The 24,472-nt window shown below is 43.8% G+C and overlaps 2 protein-coding genes across 12 annotated transcripts in view; one reads left to right on the top strand and one right to left on the bottom strand.

Moving 5' to 3' along the window:
* The window catches only part of RNF14 (ring finger protein 14), a 41,090-nt gene extending 37,474 nt beyond the window's left edge, over positions 1 to 3,616 (top strand). For all 9 annotated transcript variants that reach the window (XM_082454234.1, XM_082454233.1, XM_082454231.1 and 6 more), the window contains one exon: positions 1,906 to 3,616. In XM_082454234.1, the coding sequence (XP_082310360.1) occupies positions 1,906 to 1,963 (58 nt within the window). In that variant the 3' untranslated portion in view covers positions 1,964 to 3,616. The remainder of the gene's footprint in view (positions 1 to 1,905) is intronic.
* Positions 17 to 24,396, bottom strand: GNPDA1 (glucosamine-6-phosphate deaminase 1). Of its 3 annotated transcripts, none has more exons than XM_082454290.1 (7): positions 24,258 to 24,396; positions 23,227 to 23,356; positions 20,170 to 20,271; positions 18,796 to 18,978; positions 17,572 to 17,756; positions 15,567 to 15,741; positions 17 to 708 (listed from the first exon to the last, which is right to left on the bottom strand). In XM_082454290.1, the coding sequence occupies exons 2-7, from the start codon at positions 23,348 to 23,350 to the stop codon at positions 686 to 688; spliced, it is 792 nt and encodes a 263-aa protein (XP_082310416.1). In that variant the 5' UTR covers positions 23,351 to 23,356; positions 24,258 to 24,396; the 3' UTR covers positions 17 to 685. The 3 variants fall into 3 exon arrangements, with proteins under 3 accessions (XP_082310416.1, XP_082310415.1, XP_082310414.1); XM_082454289.1 differs by lacking the exon at positions 17 to 708 and adding an exon at positions 6,577 to 8,013; XM_082454288.1 differs by lacking the exon at positions 17 to 708 and adding an exon at positions 13,075 to 14,549.
* Between the last annotated feature and the right edge of the window lie 76 nt (positions 24,397 to 24,472).

Raw genomic sequence — 24,472 nt, 5'->3', positions numbered from 1 at the left:
TCTCAGCAGTTTTGGGTACTTGGTTTGTGGACCATAAGCCCAGAAAGTTTTATTACTTCAGTACTTTGCTTATTTAGAGAATTCTCATATATTTTCCCCCATGTATGAATTTTCTTGAAAATGAGTTTTATGATGAAAATATACTATCTGGGGATTTTCTTTTATTTATTATCCTCCTCAATTTTTTTCATGAAAATTTTCAAACATACAGAAAGGATAGGACTATGATTAATAGGATACCTTCCACGAAAATGAACAATTGGTAGTATTTTGCCATATTTGTTTTCTAAATTTATTGCTGAACTACTTGACCCTAAGTTGGAAATATGATGCTTCATCTCTATATGCTTTTTTCTTCTTTAATTAATTAATTTATTTATTTTTGGCTGCGTTGGGTCTTCGTTGCTGCGCGCGGGCTTTCTCTAGTTGCGGCGAGCGGGGGCTACTCTTGGTTGCGGTGCGTGGGCTCCTCATTGCGGTGGCTTCTCTTGTTGCGGAGCACGGGCTCTAGGTGCATATGCTTCAGTTGTTGTGGCTCGCGGGCTCTAGAGCTCAGGCCCAGTAGATGTGGCACACAGGCTTAGTTGCTCTGTGGCATGTGGGATCTTCCCGGATCAAGGCTCGAACCCGTGTCCCCTGCATCAGCAGGTGGATTCTTAACTGCTGCGCCACCAGGGAAGTCCCTCTATATGCTTTCACACGTCTTTCCTAAGATAAGAAAAGTCTTCTACATAACAACAATAACGCAAAAAATTTAACAACAATGGCTTACTATCATCTAATAAAATATTTAAGACTTATCAACTATCCCTAAAAATACCTCTTGAAGCTGTTTTATTATACCAGGATCTAATCAAGTTCAATCACTTTATTTGGTTCTGTCTCTTTAGTTTCTTAATGGAGAAAAGTTTTGCCCACCTTTTTTTTGTTTGTTTGTGTTGAGGGGAACATTGACTTTTTGAAGAGTCCAGGCTGTTGTCCTGTATAACCTCTTACCTTTTGGAGTTTTGTTTCTCCATGGTACCTCTGAGTTTGTTTCTCTATCCTCTCTATTTCCTGTAAAGTGGAAGTTAGCTCTAGACTGGAGTTTGACTAGATTTAGAGTAACATTTTTGGCAAGAATACTTAATAAGGGGTGACATACTTCATGTTGTACCACATCAGATCCATAATGTCAGGCTGTCTCACTGTTAGTATGATGCTCAGTTCTATCATTTGTTCCATTGTAAAGGAAAGGTTTCTCTTTTTGTTATTAGTAAGTGATCTGTGGGGTGATTCCTTGGCACAATGTGAATATCTTGTTCTCCACCAGCTCCAATTTCAGCATCAGCTGATAATCTTTGTTAATAGACATCTGTGGAGTACCTACAATCAATCATTGGTGTTATGAAACTGTAAGATAAGTTGAAGAAACAGGCTCTTCCCATGAACCATTGGAAATATAGTGTTGAAAATTGCATAAATTTTAAGTAACATAAGGGGAGGAAAACAAATTGGCAACTGAAAAATATTCTATAGATGGAGAGTGCAAGGACAGTGAAGATGGAGTGATTAGCGTGTAATAAAGTTTTAGTGTTTTGAAGGAGTTCAGCTTCTAGACTGCCTGAATTTTCCAGTCTTGGCTTATTCCACATGTTGTACACATTTAGTATCAGTTTTGTGATACCCATCTCCCATTATTGTTTATACTTGGTCCTAGAGAGTTGTCTGGATCCTTAAAAGGGCTGTTCCTATAAACTTTAAGGGACCCATATTTCAGCCCTCCCCAGTGGAATGATTAAAGGAGAGGAAACGATATACAAAGATGTTATCAGAAGAGTGCAGAAAGTATATTTGAGAAAAGGAAAGAAATTATATTCAGTTTCTATCAGGTGTATTAAAATGTACCTTATTTTATGCTTCCAGGTTGTTCCATGCTGTGGATGTTAATGGAGATATTTGGGAAGATGAGGTTGAAGACTAGTTAACTTCTGCTGCTCAAGATATGGAAGTGGAGTGGTTTGCCCTAATCTTTTGTCAAGTATACAGAGTAACTTTGCAGGATATTTAGGGTACCATTGATTCCCTCTTCCTATGTAGAAGATATGGGAGAACAAGGTTGATATTTTCATGTGGTACTACTGATTAAGGCACATTCAGACATTTTTCATTGCAACATGATTGAGGAAATATTAAGCCAAAGGTTCCGAAAATGAAAACTAGAAAATATTAGTATTACAGTGTGCCCAAAGCTTTGAGTAGTTAAAAATTAAATATTTATTTTCTTCTCCAAGCTTTAGGTAAGGAGAGAGGGGTCAAGAGTTAAACTTATAGTCCTTTTTATCTCTTGAGAAGCATCCCTCTAAGACATTCTGTGGGAGCTCCCTCAGTAGTACTGCTTACAGCTGAGGTGGGTAGAAGCCTTATTAAAATTGTACCGAGAGCCTGATGTTATTTACTCCATGTTACATTCTTTCCAACCTGAATTTCTGCTAAATTAATTTTCTTTGGAGGAAGCCCTTTACTCTATAACTGATTGGATGGCCCAGTGTCATTTTGATCTGATTTTCAGGTTAGAAATTTATAGATAATTTTAAAAATATTTTTTGATACCACAAACACTGTGGGTCACCTGCTATATTTATTAGTGGCCTGTAGTCCACTGTTTTTGAGCCAAGTCTAGAATTTCTGCTAAATTAATTTTCTTTGGAGGAAGCCCTTTACTCTAGCTGATTGGATGGCCCAGTGTCATTTTGATCTGATTTTCAGAATAGAAATTTATAGATAATTTTAAAAATATTTTTTGATACCACAAACACTGTGGGTCACCTGATATATTTATTAGTGGTCTATAGTCCACTGGTTTTGAGCCCAGTCTAGAATTTATTGATACTGGCTCAGAAGAATTTCAGCCCTATTCAACTTTCCTGTTCCTTCTAGGCAGTAGAGCCTAGATTCAGAATGACTTGTCTTCTGTTCTGCATTCTTTCTGTTGACTCTTGCCCTGCTTTTCATTGGTAAGGACAATTTTAATATTAGCTCCAGCAGCTCATATTTCTATTTCCTCTGCTGGGATAGGAGAAAGCCTAATATGTTCCCAAGCCGAACAAGCTGAACTTTAATTATCTGCGTTTTGAACACTGCACCACCATAGTTCCAGTCCTAACTTTCTGAATTCTTTTTAAAGGGCTTCTCTAATGAGCTATGGAAATTTGTCTTCCTATCCTTTTTTTTTTTTTTTTTTTGCAACAGCACTGTTTCAGGGGATAATTTTGGCTTGATACCTAGATCCTTGTTTCTGGGTTTTGCTGGCTTTTTGAAAAATTGTCTTTTCTTGTGGTTTGGTGAGTGGCTTGGTAGCAAAATAAGATTTTTGGGAAAAAAGGACAGAGGAATTCAGCTGCAGCTGTGAACATGTTCTTTTTTCATGCCTTGTCATTGAAAATTGGGGAATCACTTTTAACCATTTTAAGTGTGTGTATCCAAAGAGCACGGACTGTTTCTGGATTGTCAATGAGGATGCTTAATCTTAAAAATAAAAATTATTTAAAAATTGTCTTATAATTAAAGCAGAGTTGCTGCTCTGTGTTCTGTCACCAAGGCAACTGATCACATTTAAAAACTATATGGTATATAACACATATTCTTAAAATGAGCAGAAGAAAGTCATAGTACAGCGCCTCCGCTTGTGACTGAACTTAGATTTTAGGACCCATATTTTGTTTGAACTACACGGACTTCGATTCAGCACATTTAATATAAGAACGAAAGTTAACTTAAAGAATAAGTTGAAGATAAGAAATGGAAATTAAAACAACTAATTATACAGTACATACTTGAGAAGAGTGCTTCTTCTCAGTGACTGGATAGGAGTTCAATTCATCTTTCACTACTAGCCACTCAGAAGCTCTTTAGTTCATGGGCTAGTTGATGTTGCTAGAGATCATTTTATTTTAGGCTGTTGTACATTATGTTGATGATGTATTGGAAGTAGGAAAGAAGCCTTAGTTTCGTGAAACAAATGGCAGGGTTTTTCTCCATGATTTTAAAAAACAACGTGGGCTTCCCTGGTGGCGCAGTGGTTAAGAATCCGCCTGCCAATGCAGGGGACATGGGTTTGAGCCTTGGTCCGGGAAGATCCCACATGCCATGGAGCAACTAAGCCTGTGCGCCACAACTACTGAGCCTGCGCTCTAGAGCCCGCGAGCCACAACTACTGAGCCCACGCACCACAACTACTGAAGCCCGTGCGCCTAGAGCCCACGCTCTGCAACAAGAGAAGCCACCGCAATGAGAAGCCCGCGCACCGCAACAAGGAGTAGTCCCCGCTCGCCGCAACTAGAGAAAGCCTGCGCGCAGCAACGAAGACCCAACGTAGCCAAAAATAAATAAATAACACAGCAGGTCGTTAGTCTCAAAGATTTGTTTGTTTAACTGAGTGTTTCTTCCTTAGGTACAAAATCTTCACCCCTTAATTTTCACAAAGACAGTAGGGCTTAGTTTTGCGGCGTGAGTCACGAGCTAATTTTAAGATGGTATAGTTTTGGGTAGAGTACTTCTGTCTCTGAGTAAAATGGAAGCTTGAGGTAACCCCTCATATGACCTGTGAAATGAATAGGTCTGTGGAATGTTGGGCTGTCAAGAAAGTATATGAGAGGACAAAGAGTTTTGTGTATCTAGCTTCATTTCATGAAGGCTTTTTTTTTCCCCAGCATTTAAGATTATTGTTTTATTTTAAAATTAACTTATTTTTGCCAATCTGATAGGGCAAAATGGCACACAATTAAAAAATTTTTTGCACACTCATTAATTACTAATGAGTATAATTTTTGGAAATTTGAAATTTCATTCTATGAATTGCTGTTAACTTCCTTTGAATTTTTTTTTTAAGTAATTTATTTATTTATTTATTTTTGGCTGCGTTGGGTCTTCGTTGCTGCGCGCAGGCTTTCTCTAGTTGTGGCGAGCGGGCGCTACTCTTCGTTGCGGTGCGTGGGCTTCTCATTGCGGTGGCTTCTCTTGTTGTGGAGCACAGGCTCTAGGCACGCAGGCTTCAGTAGTTGTGGCACGTGGGCTCAGTAGTTGTGACTTGCGGGCTCTAGAGTGCAGGCTCAGTAGTTGTGGCGCACGGGCTTAGCTGCTACGTGGCATGTGAGATCTTCCTGCACCAGGGCTCGAACCCGTGTCCCCTGCATTGGCAGTTGGATTCTTAACCACTGTACCACCAGGGAAGTCCCTGAAATTCTTTTTTGATTGAGGTCTTTTTGTAGCTTTGAATCAGTTTTTTTTTGAGAACACTGGCTGTCTTTGGAGTTTTAGGCTGTGTGCCTGTTATGGTCATTTTTCTGCTCAGCTTCATGAGGAAATCATTAAACACTGGACAGACTTGTGGGTCATCTGGACTCACGGAGGCTCTGCACTAGTGTGAGAGGATTAGCCTGCCACCTCAGCTAAATACTGAATCCAACGAGTGAGCATCTAGTGGCTACATCCCTTCCTGTTGAGGAGATGGGTGAGGCAGAAAATACTTGGCAGCCGTATTCCCAGACCTATAGCATTGTCAGCAAAGTCATTTTTTAGTAGTAGAGGGTTCTCGTTTACATTAGAATTTCATTAATATACTTACTACTTTTTAGTTCAGAGAAAAAAATTAGAGTTAATCGAATATGATAACCATAAAGCCATTCATGTGGTTGCCTGCTTTAGAAGGGAATTTTAAAATTTTGACTGGAATTTTGGAGAGCCCACCAAGTATTAATTTTATCATAAGCAGCACCAGCAGGTGGCAACAGTTCCCATGTTATAAATGCAATAACTGCTTATGACAGGAGTAGTACTTTGTTATAGAAGCAGGTGTATTTCTGGGATTTTAATTTTCCTCACTGTGTTTCATTATAGTCTGTTACACACCTTGGTAGGTAGAATAGCATCTAATGAGACAAGCAAGGCAGGAATAGCAGTATTACCAAAAACTGTAAGGCCACTTAAAACTATTTGAACCATAGTTGACATCCAACTGTGATGTGACATTAAAGTGTCACTCCTGATAGTAGCACTTGCCTGCCACCACTGAAGTAAAGAAATTAAGTTATAGCTGAAGCTGCTAAGTAAGACCAAGGAATTGTAACAACTGTGGTGCCCTCTCATACTGGTAAGAGTAGCCAAATAGTCTGTTCCCTGAACTTTGGCTCACTAAAAAAAACATCGGCCTGCAGAACAGGTTGAGAGTTTGTGGTCAGAAAGCTGTTTATGGTAATATCAACTTTCAGCACTCATAGTCTAGTCTTTGCACAATTATTCAGGTAGTCCAAAGATTTACCACTCCAAGTAGTCCCCTATTTCTCAGAGCCAGGGGTTGCTTTGGAGAATATTGTACACATTGAAAATTTAGTGAGATTCTGATGCCAAAGTTGGTAAGTATAAAGTCAGCACAGTTATTTCTTTTCCTTGGCTCTTTTTTATTTTTTTCATTGAATCAACAAACTAAACTATATTAATATAACCTTAATGCATATAAATTTAAAAGGTGATTGTGTATCTTATTTTCAATCCCGTTCCACTTCTTGTAACCTATTGTGTTTTCTAGTATTCATTCACTCATTTAACGAATATTTATTGAACACCTCACAATGGGCCTTACTGTTTTTCTAGGTGCTGAGAATGTAACAGTGATTAAAGCAGGTATAAATCTCCCTGCCCTTGTAGAACTTAAATTCTGGCGGAAGGAGACAGACGCTAAGCAAATCATATGGTTTATCAGAAAATAAGCACCACAGAGAGAAGTTGGGAGAAGGAATAGGGTGTTAAGGGAAGCAGAGTGATGTTGGAATCTTAAAGAGTGGAGAGGAGTTCATCAACATAGCACTTGAACAAAGGCTTGGCAGTGTGAGAGTGAACCTTGTGGGCACCTGTGAGAAGAGAGTCGAGGCAGAGGGAACAGGGGCAAAGGCCCTTGGGATAGGAGCATGATAGAGGGCTCCAGGAACAGTGTGGTAGCCAGTAAGGACTTAAGCAGACTGAGGAAGGGAGAATTTTAAGAGGTGGGATGGGAGTGGGTGGTGCTACAGACTGCATAGGGCCTTGGGTGAACTTTGGCTTCTACTCTGCGATGGGAGCCTTTGGAGGACTTTGAGCAAAGTGTGATAGGGTCTGACTTACGTTTTAGGGGAGCAGGGTGAGCAAGGACAGAAACAGACCAATTAGGAGACTACTGCAGTGACTCAGGTGAGAAGTACAGATGGCTTGGACAAGTGTACCAGCACTTGGAATCTTGACAAATGTTCAGATTCTGTACTTCCTTGAAGGTAAAACTAATAGGATTTGCTGATAGATTGGTACAATGTGAGAAGGTGAGGCATCAGAGTCGATTTCTAGGTCGTTTGAATAGTTGAGATGGAGAAACCTATAGGTAGCAGAGGTTTGCAAGTGAAGATCAGGACTTGAGTTGTGGACAGATGAGTTTGAGATGTCTGATAGTTATTTCAGTGGAGATGTTCGATAGGCAGTTGGATATTCTAGTCCAGGGTTCAAAGGAGAGATTCGGGCTGGAGATATAAATATGGGAGTCAATGTATAGATTGTATTTAAGGCCATGAGACTGGATGAAATTACCAAGAGAGTGAGTTTTAAGAGAAGCGGTCCAAAGACTGAGTCTTGGGACACTGCAAATGCTAAGAATTCAGGGTGATGAGGAGGAACCAGCAAAGGAGACTGAGAGTGGCCAGTAAGGTAAGAAAACCAGCACAGTGCGATGTCCTGGAAAGCCATGTCAAATTTGAAGGAAGGAGGGGTCGGCTTTGTCAGGTACTGCAAATGGATCAAGTAATATGCGCTCTAAGAACTGACTTGGCAATCAATGTAGAGGTCATTGGTGGCCTTGATGAGTGCTGTTTCCCTGGAGGGGAGGTGAAAATCTGGGGTGTGTTCGAGAAAGAATGGGGTATCTTCACAATAAAAAAAAGCTGAACAAACTGAAAATCAACTTTTCTTCAATCCATCAGAGAACTGAGGTCACAGGGCAAACTTCCACAAAAACTATAAAGACCGAAAAATGCAGAAAATACAGATTAGCTCACCCAAAGTCGAAGTTGCTTGAGGCAATAATTAGGATTTAAATGAATTGCTAGGGGGCTGAATGTGGATTCATTTGAGAGTTTAAAACTCTGGGGAGCAATTTGTAACAAGTATCAAATAAATTATTACAACTTAAAACATGAACAACAACAACTCCTGGGAGCTTTCCTGAGGGGGCCCCCATGCTTCTGTGGGTTTTACCTCCAGGAGCTCGATCATGTTCCCACTGTGAAGATGGCAGAGGAATCCCCTCTTGTCGGGGGAACCGGGTGGCCGGGGGGTGTGGGGGCGGTGTGGGGGTGGGGTTGGGGGGGGGTAGGGGCAGTCGGGGGTTGGGGGGTGAGAGGAGTAACCATTTGGAAATATATCCAGAGCTTTGCTTCCAGGGCAGAAGCCTGCCCTCAAGGAAAATTACTTTGCTGGAGTCTTCTGTGATCTAGGGGAAGGGCATTTGGATGGTTTGAGCCCTCTCTAGCCTTCCTTGCTCACATAAGTGGGGAGAAACAAAAGGCTAAGGAACTTCTGTAGGTCTCAGCCCAGAGATTCTAGCCCAGTAAAATAAAGCAGATTCAACCATAAGATTATAGAATGCTTCTCCCTAATACTATACCATCTATAGGGCTCCAGTATTATAACAGTGGATTACAGCTCTTGAAAGAGTTGCAAGACACAGCCTCTATTTTAAGAAGGAGTTTCTAGGGAAACCCAAAGACAACAGGGGAGACAAAAACAAAAGACACTGAAGAAAATTGAAGCCTCTGACACCTACAGGAGACATTAAAACACAGCCTAGCTGCTAGCCAGATAAACATAAAACCTCACATTAATGGCCTATTTATCTCAGTTCCTATTACCCAGTACCTCATGTCCAACTTTAAGTAAAAAATTACAAGGATGCTAAGAGGCGGAAAAAAATAATCTGAGGAGATAAAGCAAGCATCAGAACCGAACTCAGACATGGCAGAGATTTTCGAGTTATCAGAATGGGAATTTAAAATAACCCAGATTAATATGCTAAGGTCTCAGAAAAAGTGGACAACATGCAAGAACAGATGAGTAAGCAAAAGAAACTCTAAGAATGGAAAGAAATGCTAGAAATAAAAACATTGTAACAGAAATGAATGCTTTTGATGGGCTCATCAGTAGACTGAACACAGCTGAGAAAAGAATCTTGCACTTGAAGATATGTCAATATCTTGAAATGTCCCAAACTGAAATTTAAAGAGAAAAAGGAATGAAAGAAAAATAGGTACAGAATATCTAAGAACTGTGAGACTTGCAAAAGGTGTGTAACGTGCATAATGGGAATACCAGAATAAAGAGAGAGAACTGGGGGAGAGAGATTGGAGCCGGAGTATAGGTAATTCCAGAAATTTTGCTTATTGAAAAGGGTATCAGAGAATGAAGCTATGATAGGAGGGGACAAACAGGGTAAAGAGTTTTGTTTTTAAAGCTTGTTTTGTATTCTGATAGGGGTGATCCAGGAAAGAAGGAGTTTGATGCTGTAGGTGCGAGAGGAGAGTCTTGCTGGAGCAATGCCCTCAAGAAGGGAAGAGAAGATGGGATCTGGTGCACAGAGGGACTGGCCAAGGAACAAGTGACAGGGACAGGGCTGGCAGGCGGGTGTGTGTGATGGTGGGAACTTGTGGAAGTTCTTTCCTGATTGCTTCTATTTTCAAGGTCATCAGCTCAGAGAAGAACTGGAGGAAAAGGGATTAGTGTCTTGAGACATTATGAATTAGGGCTCTCTAAGTAGACCGAATGGACTAGGGGAAAATAGTTGGTGTTAAGGGCACCCTTGAGATCCAAATTACTATGTTGTTTTATTTACCCATTATTTCATAACCCAGGATTCTATCACAATATGTCTTACTGGAAACTTATGCATGCTTCACTAGCATCTCATCACAGTAAGGATTTTAGTTCCCAGGAAGGAGGCATCAGAAACTATCCCAGAGAGGGATAGAGAATCAGGATTGCTATTTTATATCGGAGGGTCAGGGAAGATCTCTCTGATAGATGACATTTGAGCAAAGACCTTAGGAAGTAAGGGAGTAAGCCATAGATAGGGGCAGGTAGATAGTGGGCTAGACTCTTGTATCCGTCTGTTCTTTATAAACAGACGTATTTAATAGGAGAGGTGACACCCACTTATGTCAACATGCTGCTTGTTTTTACTAAATGTAATGAAAATTTAAGCACATTCCATCCACCCTTCCTGAAATACAACTCCATGTATACTTAATATCACCATTTCCTTTTTGAGTGTCACACTTGGGGTTTTACAGATAGATTCAACTTGTTCCACTTAGCTGTATTTATTTATTTTTTAAAAATTTTGTTGGAGTATAGTTGATTTATTTACAATGTTGTGTTAGTTTCAGGTGTGTAGAGAAGTGACTCAGTTATATCAATACATATACATATATTCGTTCTTCTTCAGATTCTTTTCCCATATAGGTTATTATAGAATATTGAGTAGAGTTCCCTGTGCTATATAGTAGGTCCTTGTTAGTTATCTATTTTATATATAGTAGTGTGTGTATGTTAATCCCAAGCTCCTAATTTATCCCTTCCCCCAACATTTCTCCTTTGATAATCATGTTTGGTTTTGAAATCTGTGAGTCTGTTTCTGTTTTGTAAATAAGTTCATTTATATCATTTTTTAAAATTAGATTCCACATATGAGTGATATCCTGATATTTGTCTTTCTCTATCTGACTTACTTCACTTAGTATGATAATCTCTAGGTCCATCCATGTTGCTGCAAAATGGCATTATTTTGTTCTTTTTTATGGCTGAGTAATATTCCATTGTATATATGTAACACATCTTCTTTATCCATTCCTATCGATGGACATTTAGGTTGCTTCCATGTCTTGGCCATTGTAAACAGTGCCACAATGAACACTGGGGAGCATGTATCTTTTCAAATTATGGTTTTCTCCAGATATTATGCCCAGGAGTGGGACTGCTGGATCATATGGTAGTTCTATTTTTAGTTTAAGGAACCTCCATACTGTTCTTTATAGTGGTTGTACCAATTGACATTCCCACCAACAGTGTAGGAGGGTTCTCTTTTCTCCACACCATCTCCAGCATTTATTGTTTGTACTTTTCTTTTTTTTTAATTAATTTTATTTTTGGCTGCGTTAGGTCTTCGTTGCTGCGCGCGGGCTTTCTCTAGTCGCGGCGAGCGGGGGCTACTCTTCGTGTGGTGCGCGGGCTTCTCATTGCGGTGGCTTCTCTTGTTGCGGAGCACGGGCTCTAGGGCCACGGGCTTCAGTAGTTGTGGCTCGTGGGCTCAGTAGTTGTGGCTCACAGGCTCTAGAGCTCAGGCTCAGTAGTTGTGGCGCATGGGCTTAGTTGCTCCGCGGCATGTGGGATCTTCCCGGACCAGAGCTTGAACCCGTGTCCCCTGCATTGGCAGGCAGATTCTTAACCACTGCGCCACCAGGGAAGTCCTGCTTGTAGACTTTTTGATGATGACCATTCTGACTGGTGTGAGGTGATATTGTAGTTTTGATTTGCATTGCTCTGATAATTAGTGGTGGTGAGCATCTTTACATGTGCTTTTTTGGCCATCTGTATGTCTTCTTCCACTTAGCTGTATTTAATATTTCTTTATTGATCAAACTGTCACAACCTGGCCAATAGGAGTCTCATTAAACGGGCTGCTTTGTCCTCTCAGTACTACCCTGGACATTTTTTAAAGCATCCTTGTTTTCTGGGAACAAGATATTCCAGGCCCACTGTGATCCCTGCCCCAAAACATATAATTTCTCCTCTCCAAGACCTGAGTGGTATCAGAGGCCCAGTCTGGCCCAGGACTATACATCCCACTTGATCTGCATAAGAGCTGGTTGTAGCAGGACGACACGGCTGTTGGGCCACCAGGGAAACTGGCCTGGGAAAGACAGATCTTTTTTTTTTTTTTTTTTTAATCATTATTATTATTTTAATTTTTATTGGCGTATAGGTGATTTAATGTTGTTACTTTCTGCTGTACAGTGAAGTGAATCAGTTATATACATATAGCCACTCTTTTTAAGATTCTTTTCCCATGACAGATCTTTTTAAGGTCCTGAGTTCATACGACATCTCCAGTTTAGCTGTCATCACTAAATCCTTTCTCATTTCATTCTAATGATTTTTTTCCTATTAACATATGTACTTAAAATGTAATCCCTTCTTTACTGGATAAACAAAATGTGGTATATCCATACAATGGAATATTCTTCAGCAATAAGACGGAATGGACTGCTTGCTACATGTCATATGGGTAAACCTCAAAAACATTATGCTTAGTGAAAGAAGCCAGATCCAAAAGATGTCTGCTGTATGATTCCATTTATATGTGAAATGTCCAGCAAAGGTAAATCTATAGAGACAAAGTAGATGAGTGGTCACCTGGGCTGGGGAAGGAGTAGGGAGCTTTGGGGGATGACAGAGAGGGATTGTGGTGAGGAATTGTACAACTCCATAAAGTTAATAAAAATCATTGAATTTATATTTAAAACAGGTGAATTCTATGGGAATGTAAATTATCTTAATACAGTTCTTAAAAAAGTAAACCCTTCTTTCAACTTCTACTTGTACCTCAGTTGGTTATGTTGACTCAAGATGTTCCATTATATTGACTTTTTTAACTAAAAAAAAAAAACTTAAACCTGTTTTCCATACCTTGCAGTTGATATATCCCTCCTGGTCACAAATCTGCGTTATTCTATTTAACAGTCATATCTTCATTTGGATGCCAAGTAGAGACAGAATCGGACAATTTATTGCTCATCTGTTCATTCCTACCATTTTTTCACACAGGCACTTCATTTTTATGAAATATTTTGATTATTTTCCCCTCTGGTGATTGAAGAAGATCAACAGTTGCTATGATTGTGACTTCCTGCCGAGCTGCTGTGAGGAGTGAGTATGAAGCTTTGCTCGCTAGCTATTCTCAAAATATATAAATATCAACCCAAACCAGCTTCTGACCTTTGGGGGTGGAAGTCCACAAACAACACATTTTACTTGAAAATACTGGATTTAATAGAAAATATTGTAAACAAGTTCATTGATCCATTAGCTTAAAACAGAATGACAGCACAATCACGTATAAAAGCTAAAGATGAAATGCTGGTACCAAACACAGCACTTAAAGAGAGGCCTGAGCCAGGCTCTGAAAGATCTTTCCCAGAAATAGAGGCGGCAGCAGCTTCAAATGGGCACAAAAATAGGGAGGAGGAGGCAGCATCCAAACCATCAAGGCATAGGAGTAAAAGGAAGGCAGAGCAGTGGACAGCTTGTGAACAAGGGGTGAAGGATAAAGGAGCAAAAGCATTGTATTTCCTGATGTTCTGGGCACATCAGACCATGCCACACGAACCTGGGAGGGTTAGAAGGGCAGGGTATTTTCAGTGGGGAAAGGACATTAGGCAACTTTAGAAACAGTTGGTATGTTTCTTGGCACTCAGCTCTTAGGGATGTAGAACATGTCACTCGTGTGTTGTTTCTAACTCAACTAAGCTGCTTGCCCTGGCTCCATCACCTTGACTGAACACAACGCTGAACTTGACAGTATCTGCTGGCCTTGTGGACTTATGAAAGAGCATGTATGAGAGGTGCCACAGTGAGACCTTGGAACAAAACACAGGGCTCTGGTGGGAAAAGGGTTTCCGCCTTCCTCCTGGTGCTGGAAGGTCTCTGATGGAGGGGAGTTTAACGTGGCTGGGCCCCTTGAGGCTCTGAGTTTATCAGCAAAAGCCTTCTTCTTAGTCCTACCCACCCAAATCCTCCCTCAAGGAGTCCTCTGAGTTCTCGGAAAGGCCAACTGAAAGAGCAGTAAAAACTGGGGAAAGAAAATAAGGGATAGTTTCCTTCCCATGGCACTTGTTACTGACCAGAGGGACCACTTCCTTATACTGATTTTAGACATTGAGAGTGTTTGTTCCTTAATCTAAAACAGTGATTCCCAAATAAGGGGCAGGCCTGCTCAAGAGGGGCTCTCAGGACTCTCCAAAGAGGTTTTGTCCCATATACATAAGCCCCTAACTCCCTCCCAATTGAGAATCAGTGCACATAATGATAGAACTTACTGGCAGGAGTGTATTGTACATGTGAACAGTGTCAGAGACAGAACAAAAAGCTAAAAACCCCTAGTTGGGCCGACATCAAAATTATGGAGAGATTTTTTTTTTTTTTCTGATTAACAGTAAGTTACAAACAAGTAGCTAAACTCCATGACTAGACTCCACACTGCATAGCCAAGAATAATAAGTTCACTCACTTATCTGGAGTAACCGTACTAGATTAAAGAAATACAATTCTGTCCTCCTAAAGACAATTTCCAGAAAGACCTGCCTGTCCCAATGAGGTACTTGACACTAGGATTAGCACAGGCTAATCACTGTATGGTTTCTTAGAAGACTGGCTTTTCCCTGTTTCTTTCTCTTTGATACTGTACAAGGGGTCCACCAACTTGTTATGAACAAGCATTAAACCTACAAAAAATGAAAAACAAAAGTCATTAATGCAGGTAGAGGTAGAGTTCCATGATTATCAACAGTAACATCCAGGGGCTCTCAAATTTTGTCCTAGAACTGACACTCATCATCTTTTCTCTGTGGGCCCAAATGATAAACACCCTAAGAATAGGAAAAGAATTTGTTATTCCTAATGAATGCTACAATCCATGGGACTGTTATAAATTCAATCTCTAGGAGAGTTGGCCATTAAAAGGTTAATCTTTTCATCAAAGAACAAATTCCTAGGGCTTCCCTGGTGGCGCAGTGGTTGAGAATCTGCCTGCTGATGCAGGGGACACGGGTTCGAGCCCTGGTCTGGGAAGATCCCACATGCCGTGGAGCAACTAGGCCCGTGAGCCACAACTACTGAGCCTGTGCGTCTTGAGCCTGTGCTCTACAATAAGAGAGGCCGCGATAGTGAGAGGCCCGCGCACCGCAATGAAGAGTGGCCCCCGCTTGCCGCAACTAGAGAAAGCCCTAGCACAGAAACGAAGACCCAACATAGCAATCAATCAATCAATTAATCAATCAATCAATAAATAAATCTTAAAAAAAAAAAACAAATTCCTAATTTGCCTGCTCAGTAAATGAGGATTTTCACATAAGTTTATTTAAAGCAGTGAGTGTCCGCTTTAAGTAGGAGAAAGAAAGATGTGCATGACAGTTCAGTGCCTTGACTAGAAGGAAAAGGCCTGTATAAGATCTGGAAAGATAAAAAGCCTGAGGCTCAATATCACTGCAAGGTGATTACCAAACAGCCCTTGAACTACAACTTTCATTTCATTTTCTTTCCTCCTCCTCAGAGCAAACAGGTCTCTAGAAATGGACCCTTAAATAGTCACGGATGGAAGAGAAAACTGTATTCTGAGAGGAGGGTTTGATTTGATTAAAATCATAGTTGTCAAAGTGGCCAGAGCCTGCAAGCTAGATCCATTCCTCACTCCTGGCGCACCTGAACTTGGCCACCTACTCCCTGACCCACCCCACCCTCACCTTTGAAATACTTGACGGTCTTCACTTTCAACTCCAGGGTGGCATCCTCGTCGCACACAAACACCGTGCGGGGATGCTGCTGGAAGGCAGACACGGTCCACATGTGGTTCACTCCCTCCTCGATGGCCTTGTATAGAGCAAACGCCTTGTGAGCACCCGTGATGAGGATCATCACCTGGGGGTCAGAAAACAGGCCTGTGATGGAGGAGAAGGAGCAGCGGAGCTGGGAGTCTAGACGCCTGAATTCCAGCGGCCGCCCAAAACGACTGTAAGGACTGTTGTTTTTATGTGTCATTGTAGGTCGTCAGCACGTGGCACACTGCTCCCCGCTCTGTGTGCTTTATCACACAAGGAGCCTGAGATGGGGAGCGTTGTCATCCCTACATGCTCGGATAAGGAAGTGGACTCTGTGATGGGGGTTTACGTAACTTGCCCCAGGTCATTTCTAACCCAGAGGCCATGCTCTTGACCACCACATGATAGTGCCTCCTGGCGCCTTTGATGATGACCGTGAAAGTGCCCTGTGAACGGATGTGCCATACATACAGAGGCCCACGCCTTATCCCAACAGTTCTGACGCTGGGTCCCGGGGCCCCTAGGTTGGGTGAGTTTTCACAGTGACAAACCGGAAAAAGAGGGGTCCTGATTTGCACCTCCAGGGAGGCCTTGGAAGCAATGGTGAGAGTTATCTGTGTGGCTGCTAAGGTTGAATCCCAATAAAGCTGCCCCTTAATCTGGTCACTTTCAGTTCAGAGTATTAGACCTGCTCATGTGACTTGGAGTAATGCTTTTTGTTTAAGTAAAACAGGCACAGACTCCCCTCAACACTTAAAATATCGAGAATGTTAAGTGTGGGAATTCCCTGGCAGTCTGGTGGTTAGGACTCCTTGCTTTCACGGCTGAGGGCCTGGGTTCAATCCCTGGTCAGGGTACTAAGATCCTGCAAGCAGTGAGGCACGGCCAAAAAATAAATAAATAAAATAAAATAATTTTTTTAATTAAAAAAAAAAAAGAATGTTAAGTGCCAGAAAGTGATTATAAAGAACTCAGCATTCCAGATATCCTTTCATTGTAATTCACTTGTGCCATGGAATTGTGAGCAGGATTTACTGTTCCTTTCTTGAAATGAGAAGACAGAGGCATAGAGAGAATGTGACTCTTTGTTCAGGACCCCAGAACTCATTTTAAAAAAGAGAATTTCCAGATTTCCAGCCCCAGGTCCTTTCTGCACACCACAGGAAGAGCCCTCAAACTGTAGTGTTTATAAGCTGCAAGGCCAAAAACAGCAGAATGACCTGCCTAGGTACGGATTCAAGGTTACCCAACAGAAATCTGCTGCCATCGCTCATTTCACAAAAATTCACTTTAGACAGGGAAACTTTTCCAATGATTTACATGTTTGTTTACATACAGACTTGGGCAAAGAAACTTAAAGCTAAAATGTCTGTAGCTGCTTCCCACTGAATATATCAGGAAGAGAAAATGCTTCTAATGAAAGTAAGGAAATTGGAACTACAAGAAATTCAAATGATACCCAAATTTCTATAGAAAGACTCAATTCAGTTCAAGACACTATTTCAATCACACTTCTCCACATTTATGAATCCCTGAGCACAGGGCTATAACCACAAGCATCCTGCGGTTGCAGGGGGAGCTCCCTTCAGGCAGTGGCCTCCACCAACTGCAGGGAACCAGAGGGCCCCTCTCAGTACCTGGACAGGTACAAATTCATATTCTGATATTAGTGGTGCTGGGTAAGCAGAGACCAGGAGCCTGTGGCCTCCTGGGCAGTCAGTGCTGAAAAGGTTTCACCTCACACTGGGAAGAATGGTTACTTCCAGAGAGGAAGGAGAGCAGTGATAGGGTCAGTTGGGATTTTAGCCTTATTTACAATGTCTTCATTTTTAATAAAATGGATTCAGGTGGTACCTGTATAGTTGAAATTAACAGCAAAAAGCCAAGTCCAGCCCCCCAATGAAGGTCTGTGGATCCCTTGCACCCTTACCTCTCTAGCATCCATGACAGTGCCCACACCCACCGTCAGGGCCATGGTGGGCACCTTGGCGAGATCTCCATCGAAGAACCTAGCATTGGCCAGGATGGTGTCCATGGCCAGCGTCTTCACACGGGTCCTGGACACCAGACTGGACCCCGGCTCGTTGAAGGCAATGTGTCCGTCAGGGCCGATGCCTGCCCAGAAGAGACAGGGCAGCCCTGTCAGTCCCAGGGATCCAAGATTTCAAGAATGGACAATCTCTCCTTCCCCACCTGGGGTCTGAAAAAAATCCTTGAAAACCGTGTCTCTCACCTCATTCATTTAAAGGTACACTTTAAGCATATGATCGTCCCCTCTCATTTCTAGCTGAGGCACACACAGACATTGTTAACTTGCTACCACCCTCAGAAAGCTAAGTAGGGAGCAATCCCAAAAGCTTCTGCCCCCCCAGATCATCCAAGTGTAACTTCTCTCTCTCCTGCCACTTCTCTATCCCTGCTGGGCTGGAGTCACACCGAAGAAAACATACACAGGGCCTGGAAAGGGGCTGCCAAGTTTATAAAATCTCAGAACATGAGCACTCCTAGCCATTTCCTCCCCACCTTGAAGTAAAGAAGGGTTAAATCTGGAGCAGTCAAAGACTGTTCAACTTCAGCCTCCCACCCCCACCCCCCATGGGGGACTCCAGAGGCCGTGACAGACGGAAGTGTAAGAGGGCAACTCAGGGCAGGAACACGCATAAGCCTGAGAGCGGGATACCCTAGGTCCCCACCCTCTCTCCACTGCTCTGGCTGGCTGACCCCGGGCAAGTCACAAAACTTCTCTGGGGTTCAATTGCTATTTTTAGCATGCAGGGGCTGATGGTAGAATCTTCTGGAACTACATGAGTCTGTGATTATGTTTAACTAAGTCCCATGACTGATCCATAAAACCTTGTCTAAGGAATAGAGAGAATCTCAGAGTCCAAATCCAAATACCTCAATTTACAGACAAGGCATCGAATTGCAGAAAGAGGAGATGCCCCAGATCACAAAGTTTCTGAGCGGCAGAGGCAGGGCAGGGCACCAGGGCTCCCACTCTGTGCCTTCCCTGCTGCCTCAGGCTAATAAGTGACCCCACTGTCACTGGTGCAGAGAGAGGGAGCTGTTTGCAGACAGGCATGGGTCTTGTCCTCCTCATATGTTCCAGCCACCCTGGGTTTGCCCTGGACACCTGCTGCGGTGTCGCGCTCACCTCCGACAAACAGCTCAATCCCACCCGCAGCCTTGATCTTCTCTTCAAAGGCATCACACTCAGCCTGCAGGTCACCTGCATTCCCATCCAGGATGTGGGTGTTTTCTGGGTGGATGTCAATGTGCTTGAAGAAGTTGTTCCACATGAAGGAGTGGTAGCTCTCCGGGTGGTCTCGAGGAAGGCCTGTGGGGCCATGGCTGCACTCAGTCATGCCAGACTGAGCAAGAGCGCCCTCCCAAGGATGCCAGGATACCCCCAGACCCCCAGAGACACTTTCAGGGAAGAGCCCATCAGGGAGCCTTGGGCACTAGCCCTCTCACCCCCAGCCACTCAGAGTAAGCTGAGCTGGTGTCCTTGTGCCCATGACCGTGGGCCTGGGCCCTCATTCTGATCTTTTCACAAGAGAATGGCTGGAGGCGAGGATCAGTCTGGACCTCTGGAGGTGGGCTAGCCTCTGGGGGGTAGGGCTGGGCCCATCAGGAAAGGAAGCAAGAACACCCCTTACCCTGTGCCTCCCACCTCACCGTTCATCCCCCCGTTACACCCTGCACCCCAACTGGAACACCAAGTGGTTGGAGAGAATTATCTCAGAGCTTCCCAAAAAAGATTTTTTTCAGTCAAGAAGAAAAACAATGTTTAAAGTGCATGTTTCAGGGGGCTGAGGAGTGGGGAAATGGGCAGTTGATTTTTAATGGATAGTTTCAGTTTTGCAAGATGAAAAGAGTTCTGGAGATTAGTTGCACAACAGTGTGAATGTACATAACACTGAACTGTACACATAAAAATGGTTAAAATGGTAAATTTTATGTTACGTGTAGTTTACCACAATTAAAAAAAAAAAGAATCTTTAAGGCGAAACCATTACAAAATGATGGTGGGGGTGGAGAGGGTGACAGAAGCCCAAGGTGCCACTTTTCATCAGTGGAAAGGACACCAGTCTCAGCTCCCTTCCCAGTATACTTGGCAGGAAGGGGACGGGAAGATGAACAGTAGAGAGAAAGTCCAGACACAGACACTAGTGTGGGGGGGGGAGGGTCACACACCCCAGCCATGGGACCCCAGATCCCATTTGCAGCCATTTGTTCCAGAAAGAAATGGCATGGAGTTGGGGAGGAGGCAGAGGAGGCGATATGCTGGAATTCATTAAGTGCTTGCTCTGATCAAGAAGCTTCCACACGTGGTATATCACTTAACGCTTACGGCCCATGAGGTCAGCTTTATTAGCCTCATGTCATAGCTGAGTGAACCAAGGCCTGGAAGATATAGTATCACCAATTGAGCCTACCCCCAAATGCCACTGGTTCCCTGAGACCTCCCCAGTCCTCTCCTGGGCCGATCCTGTGAGGGGAGGAGTACGACTCTCCCAAGACTCACCCACGTACTCGTCCATGTTGAAGGTCTTCACATACTTGAAGGACAGGTCTCCGTTCTTGCAGTATTCAATCAGCTTCTTGTAGCAGCCAAGCGGGGTGCTCCCTGCAAGAGAGGCCACAGCCATGAACCCCCTTCAGCCCCCCGCTCCTGGAAGCCCAGAGGCCGCCCGGGAATGAGTCAGGGATGCTCCACCAGGAGAACCCGTCAGAGCTGACAAACAAATCAGATCTGAAGTCCTACCCAATGCTCAATCCCAACCGCCACCCGTTAAGTGCTGGTTTAATGCCTATTTCCCCCCTAGACCGTAAGCTGCAGGAGGGAAGGGCTGTGTCTGTCTTGTTCACGGCTGAATCCCTAGCACTCAGCACACTGATGATTGAAATGACTGTGATTAGCACCTGAGTGAGTGTCAGGCTTAATTACTGACATGACATTCCCTGAGCAACCAGTACGTGAGAGGTACGTGATGGGGACACAGAGAAGTGAGCAGACACCCTGGAAGAGCTCACTGTCTAGGTGTGGGGACCCGAAGCAGTAATGTCGGCTGTGGTACAGGCTAGCCTGTGGGTTTGGGGAAGACTTCGCCTCGGAGCAGCAAACCCGAGTTGAGTCTCATTAGAAAGTCAGTCATAAAACCCATAAAAAGGCAAGAGGACTGCTGTCGATTAAGAAACTAAATATGCATGACGCCTGACTGGACACTGGGATTAATTTTTTTAAAAAAACTATAAAAAATAAATGTGGACAATTAGGGGAAAAAATTTAATATAGTCTGTATATTAGATGATATTATGAAATGATTTTTAATTTTCTTAGGTATTATAATAGTATTGTGGTTATGTAAGAGAATGTCCTTATTCTGAGGAGATATGTACTAAAGGATTTAGAGGTAAAGTGTCAGGATCTCTGGACCTTACTTTCCAGTGGCTCATAAGAAATGTGTGTATGTGTGAGCCACAAGAGATGAAAGCAAATGTGGCAAAAGGTTAACAGTTGCTGAATCTAAGTAGATGGTACTGTACTATTCTTTCAGCTTTTCTGAATGCATGAAACTTTTAAAAATAAAAAGATGGAAAGAAAAAAGCCCCACCCAAATCAGATCATTCTTTTCATAACCCACTAATGGCTTTTCATTTCACTCTGAGTTATAATCAGTCCTAACAAAGGCTCTATATAATTTGGCCCCTGGCTAACTCTCTCCCCAGCTAGGAATCCTGCTTCAAGCAATTCCACCTCAGGGCCTTTGCACATGGTGTTTGTTTCCTTTGCCAGCAATGCTCTCCTTCAGGTATCTGCACAGCTAACTCACCTCTTTAGGCCTTTACTCAAGTGTCACTTTCTCAGAGAGACCTTCCCTGCCCCCATATCCAACAATGTAACTCCCACCTCTGCCTAAACACTCTCTAGCCCCTTTCCCTGCTTCATTTTTCTCCTTCCCTCTTATCACCATCTAACATATTCTATATTTTGCTAATTCACTTGTTTATTATCTGTCTCTCCCACCATAATTCAAGCTTTAGGAGGGCAGGAATTTGTGTTCTTTTTATTCACTGCTGCATCCCTGGCACCTAGAACAACTCGGCATACAGCAGGTATTCAATAAATATCTGCTGAATGAATGACAGTGGCAGCCCCATCCACACATAATCATCAGCCTATCCCTGTGACATGGTCTTAGCCATGGCTGAGCCACACAGCTTCCCTGTCCTCCCCCTGAGCTTCATCATGTCCATTTTCCAAACTTCTAGCCTTCCCATCAATTCTGTGAGCTTCCAATATCTAGCCAATAAATTCCTTTTCTGCTTAAGTTAGCCAGAGTCGGTTTCTGTGGCTTCCACCCAGAACCCTGAGGGTGCTTCAACTAACAGTAGGAATGTTCCAAGGAACCCGTATGGAAATGCTGTGCTGGTTCAAGTGTGACAGTCAGGAAGGGGCCAGGTCTTGGAGGGCCCTGAACACCACTCTGAGGGGCTTGGATCTAATTTTGCAGACGATGGGGAAACGGGGAGGGGTTTCAGCAGAAGCCCAGACTCTGACCCAGGGTGGCTCCACAGTTAGAAAACAGGATGTTAGCACAGCCCCGACACAGCCTGAGACGCTGGTGGTTTCACAGATACCTACCTGAGTATAGTGTTCCCACAAACCTCTAGAGCAGAGGTCGGAAAACTTCAGCCCACAGGCCAGATCTGGCCTGCTGCCTGTTTTTGTACAGCTGATAAATTAAGAGTAGTTTTTACATTTTAAAAGTTTTTAAAAACCAAAAGAATATTATGATATATGAAAATTATATAAACTCAAACGTCAGTGCTGGCAGACATCCATGCTCATCTCTGGATTGTCTATGGCTCCTTTTGAGCTACAAGGGCAGAGTTAAGTAGCTGCAACAGAAACTGTATGGCCAGTGAGGTGTAAAATATTTATTATTTGGCCATATACAGAAAAAGCTTGAAGACTCCTGCAATAGTGGATTGGTCACTGAGGCAAATCCACCCCACTTCTGAAAGAAATAATCAGAACATTTGCCTTGAAAAACTGGGTTCAAGATATCCTCCCATAAAGGCAACATTCTGATTTTTTCCCTAAAGAAACTAGGACTGTTTTTCACTTAGGTCCTGTGTTTAATTAAGCCTTACAGAAAATGCGTTGAGTGACTATCTTCTCAATTCTCCCAAGGATGGCGCTTAGTTAGTAGCACTCTAGATGCAGAGAAGAGAAATTAATTCATTACATAAAACGTATGCCTTAAGGTATTAGGACTTAATTCTGTTAAGGAAACTTGACTGACAGGGCTGGCTTAGGATATAGGCTAAAAATCAAAGTTTTTCCTGCCTAACCAAGATCCCTTCTACTCCAGGACTCTTCAGGAGCAGGCAGCAACAAACCAACCCAGAGGAAGCTGGGTCCTCTGTTTCGTATGTCCGGGGGCAGGGGAGTTGTTCACTCACAGGGCCAGTACCTCAGAGCCCTCCTTGCAGTCCCTTGGCTGAATGAGCCTACCTACCTGGCCCCTTAAAAGCCCATAATGCCCTCACCCACCCTCCCCATCCCACAACGCACCAGTAGGGAGCCCCAGAGTGAAGTACTTGTCTGGCCCTGGGTTAAACTGGATGATGCGGTTCCTGATGTATTTGGCTGCCCACTCACTGGCCTGAGAATAGTGGTCCAGGATGATGAGCTTCATCTTGTCCTGCAGGGGTACGTGACAAAAGGAATCAGTGGTAAGGGGTAAGGAGAAAGGGGTGGAGGGGAGAAGCCCTTCTCTCCATGCTGTCTGAGCCTGGAAGGGGAAGTTCACAGAGCATTGACAAGCTGGGCCAAGTGCCTCCACTACCCACCGGGAGGCGCTGCTGTGGGACAGACCTGGGTTCTAATCTCGGTTCCTCCATTGATCAACTGCAGGAGCTTGGTGAAGAACCCAAGTTCTTTGAGCCTGTTTTCTCTTACGGGAAAATGGGGACAACAGCACCTACCTGACAAATTTCATGATGGTGAATATGAAAGAAGATGCATGTAAACCACATAGTATTCAATATAACATGTTGGCTATTATCTTGCAGCTCGACCCAGGCCCCTCTTCGCCACCCCTCGACAACCCCCACCTGGCTAGATACTCTACTGTTGAACTCTTCCTCAATAGGAAGAGTCATGGGATCATCTTGGATGGGGGTTGGGAAGGTCGTGGGAAGGTCATGGGATCATCTTGGATCACTAGAGCAGGTGGAGGCCTGGAAAGGTGTGTTCTCTTTCAGTACCAGAGAGGGGCGCTCCCACCGGCCTGCCTTGCTTTGCAGATCCTGTTTCCCCCAAAGAACACGCGGCAAAGGTAATCGCTCTGGAAGGAGGGCGTTTAGTCCTCCCCGCCGCACTGCGGTCAAATCAGAGTGGGAAGGCCAAGGCTGAGGTGGCCGGATCCGCGGTCCGTGGGGTGCAGGAGTTTTTCCCCCACCCCAGTGGCGATCCCATCGCCCCTCCCGGGGAGGGGACCCGAGCGGATCGCTGGGAGTCCTGGCCCCAGGTTGCCGGAGGCTGGGCAGCGCCCGGACGCCCGCCCGCGAGGAGAGTCCCCGCGGACCCCGCTCCCCACTTACGCGGACGCCTCCCGCGGCTGATGCAGCGACTGCGCTGGCGGCCCCGCCCCGCGTGGGTCATGTGGCTGCAGGTCACGCGGTGCCGCGCTCCGCCCGCGGGGCTGACTTCTGGGGCCGCGGCTCCAAGGAGGACTCTGCCCGGCGGGCCAGAGGCTGTGTAGGCACCGGAGAAGCCGTGGGGGGCGGGGCTTGGAGACTGGTTTGGTGGAGGAGGG

Source organism: Balaenoptera physalus, assembly GCF_965194825.1.
Source record: "Balaenoptera physalus genome assembly, chromosome: 3".
Taxonomy (NCBI): domain Eukaryota; kingdom Metazoa; phylum Chordata; class Mammalia; order Artiodactyla; family Balaenopteridae; genus Balaenoptera; species Balaenoptera physalus.
The sequence above is the reverse complement of the archived record's forward strand: the minus strand, read 5'-3'. Positions and strand labels throughout refer to the sequence as shown.

Coding starts and splice junctions, on each gene's coding strand:
- GNPDA1 (XM_082454288.1), bottom strand. CDS start 23,350: ATGAAGCTCATCATCCTGGACCACTATTCTCAGGCCAGTGAGTGGGCA. Junction 17,757..18,795: donor GATTGAGCTGTTTGTCGGAG/GTGAGCGCGACA, acceptor TCTTCTGGGCAG/GCATCGGCCCTGACGGACAC. Junction 14,550..15,566: donor GACCGTCAAGTATTTCAAAG/GTGAGGGTGGGG, acceptor CATTTTTTGTAG/GTTTAATGCTTGTTCATAAC.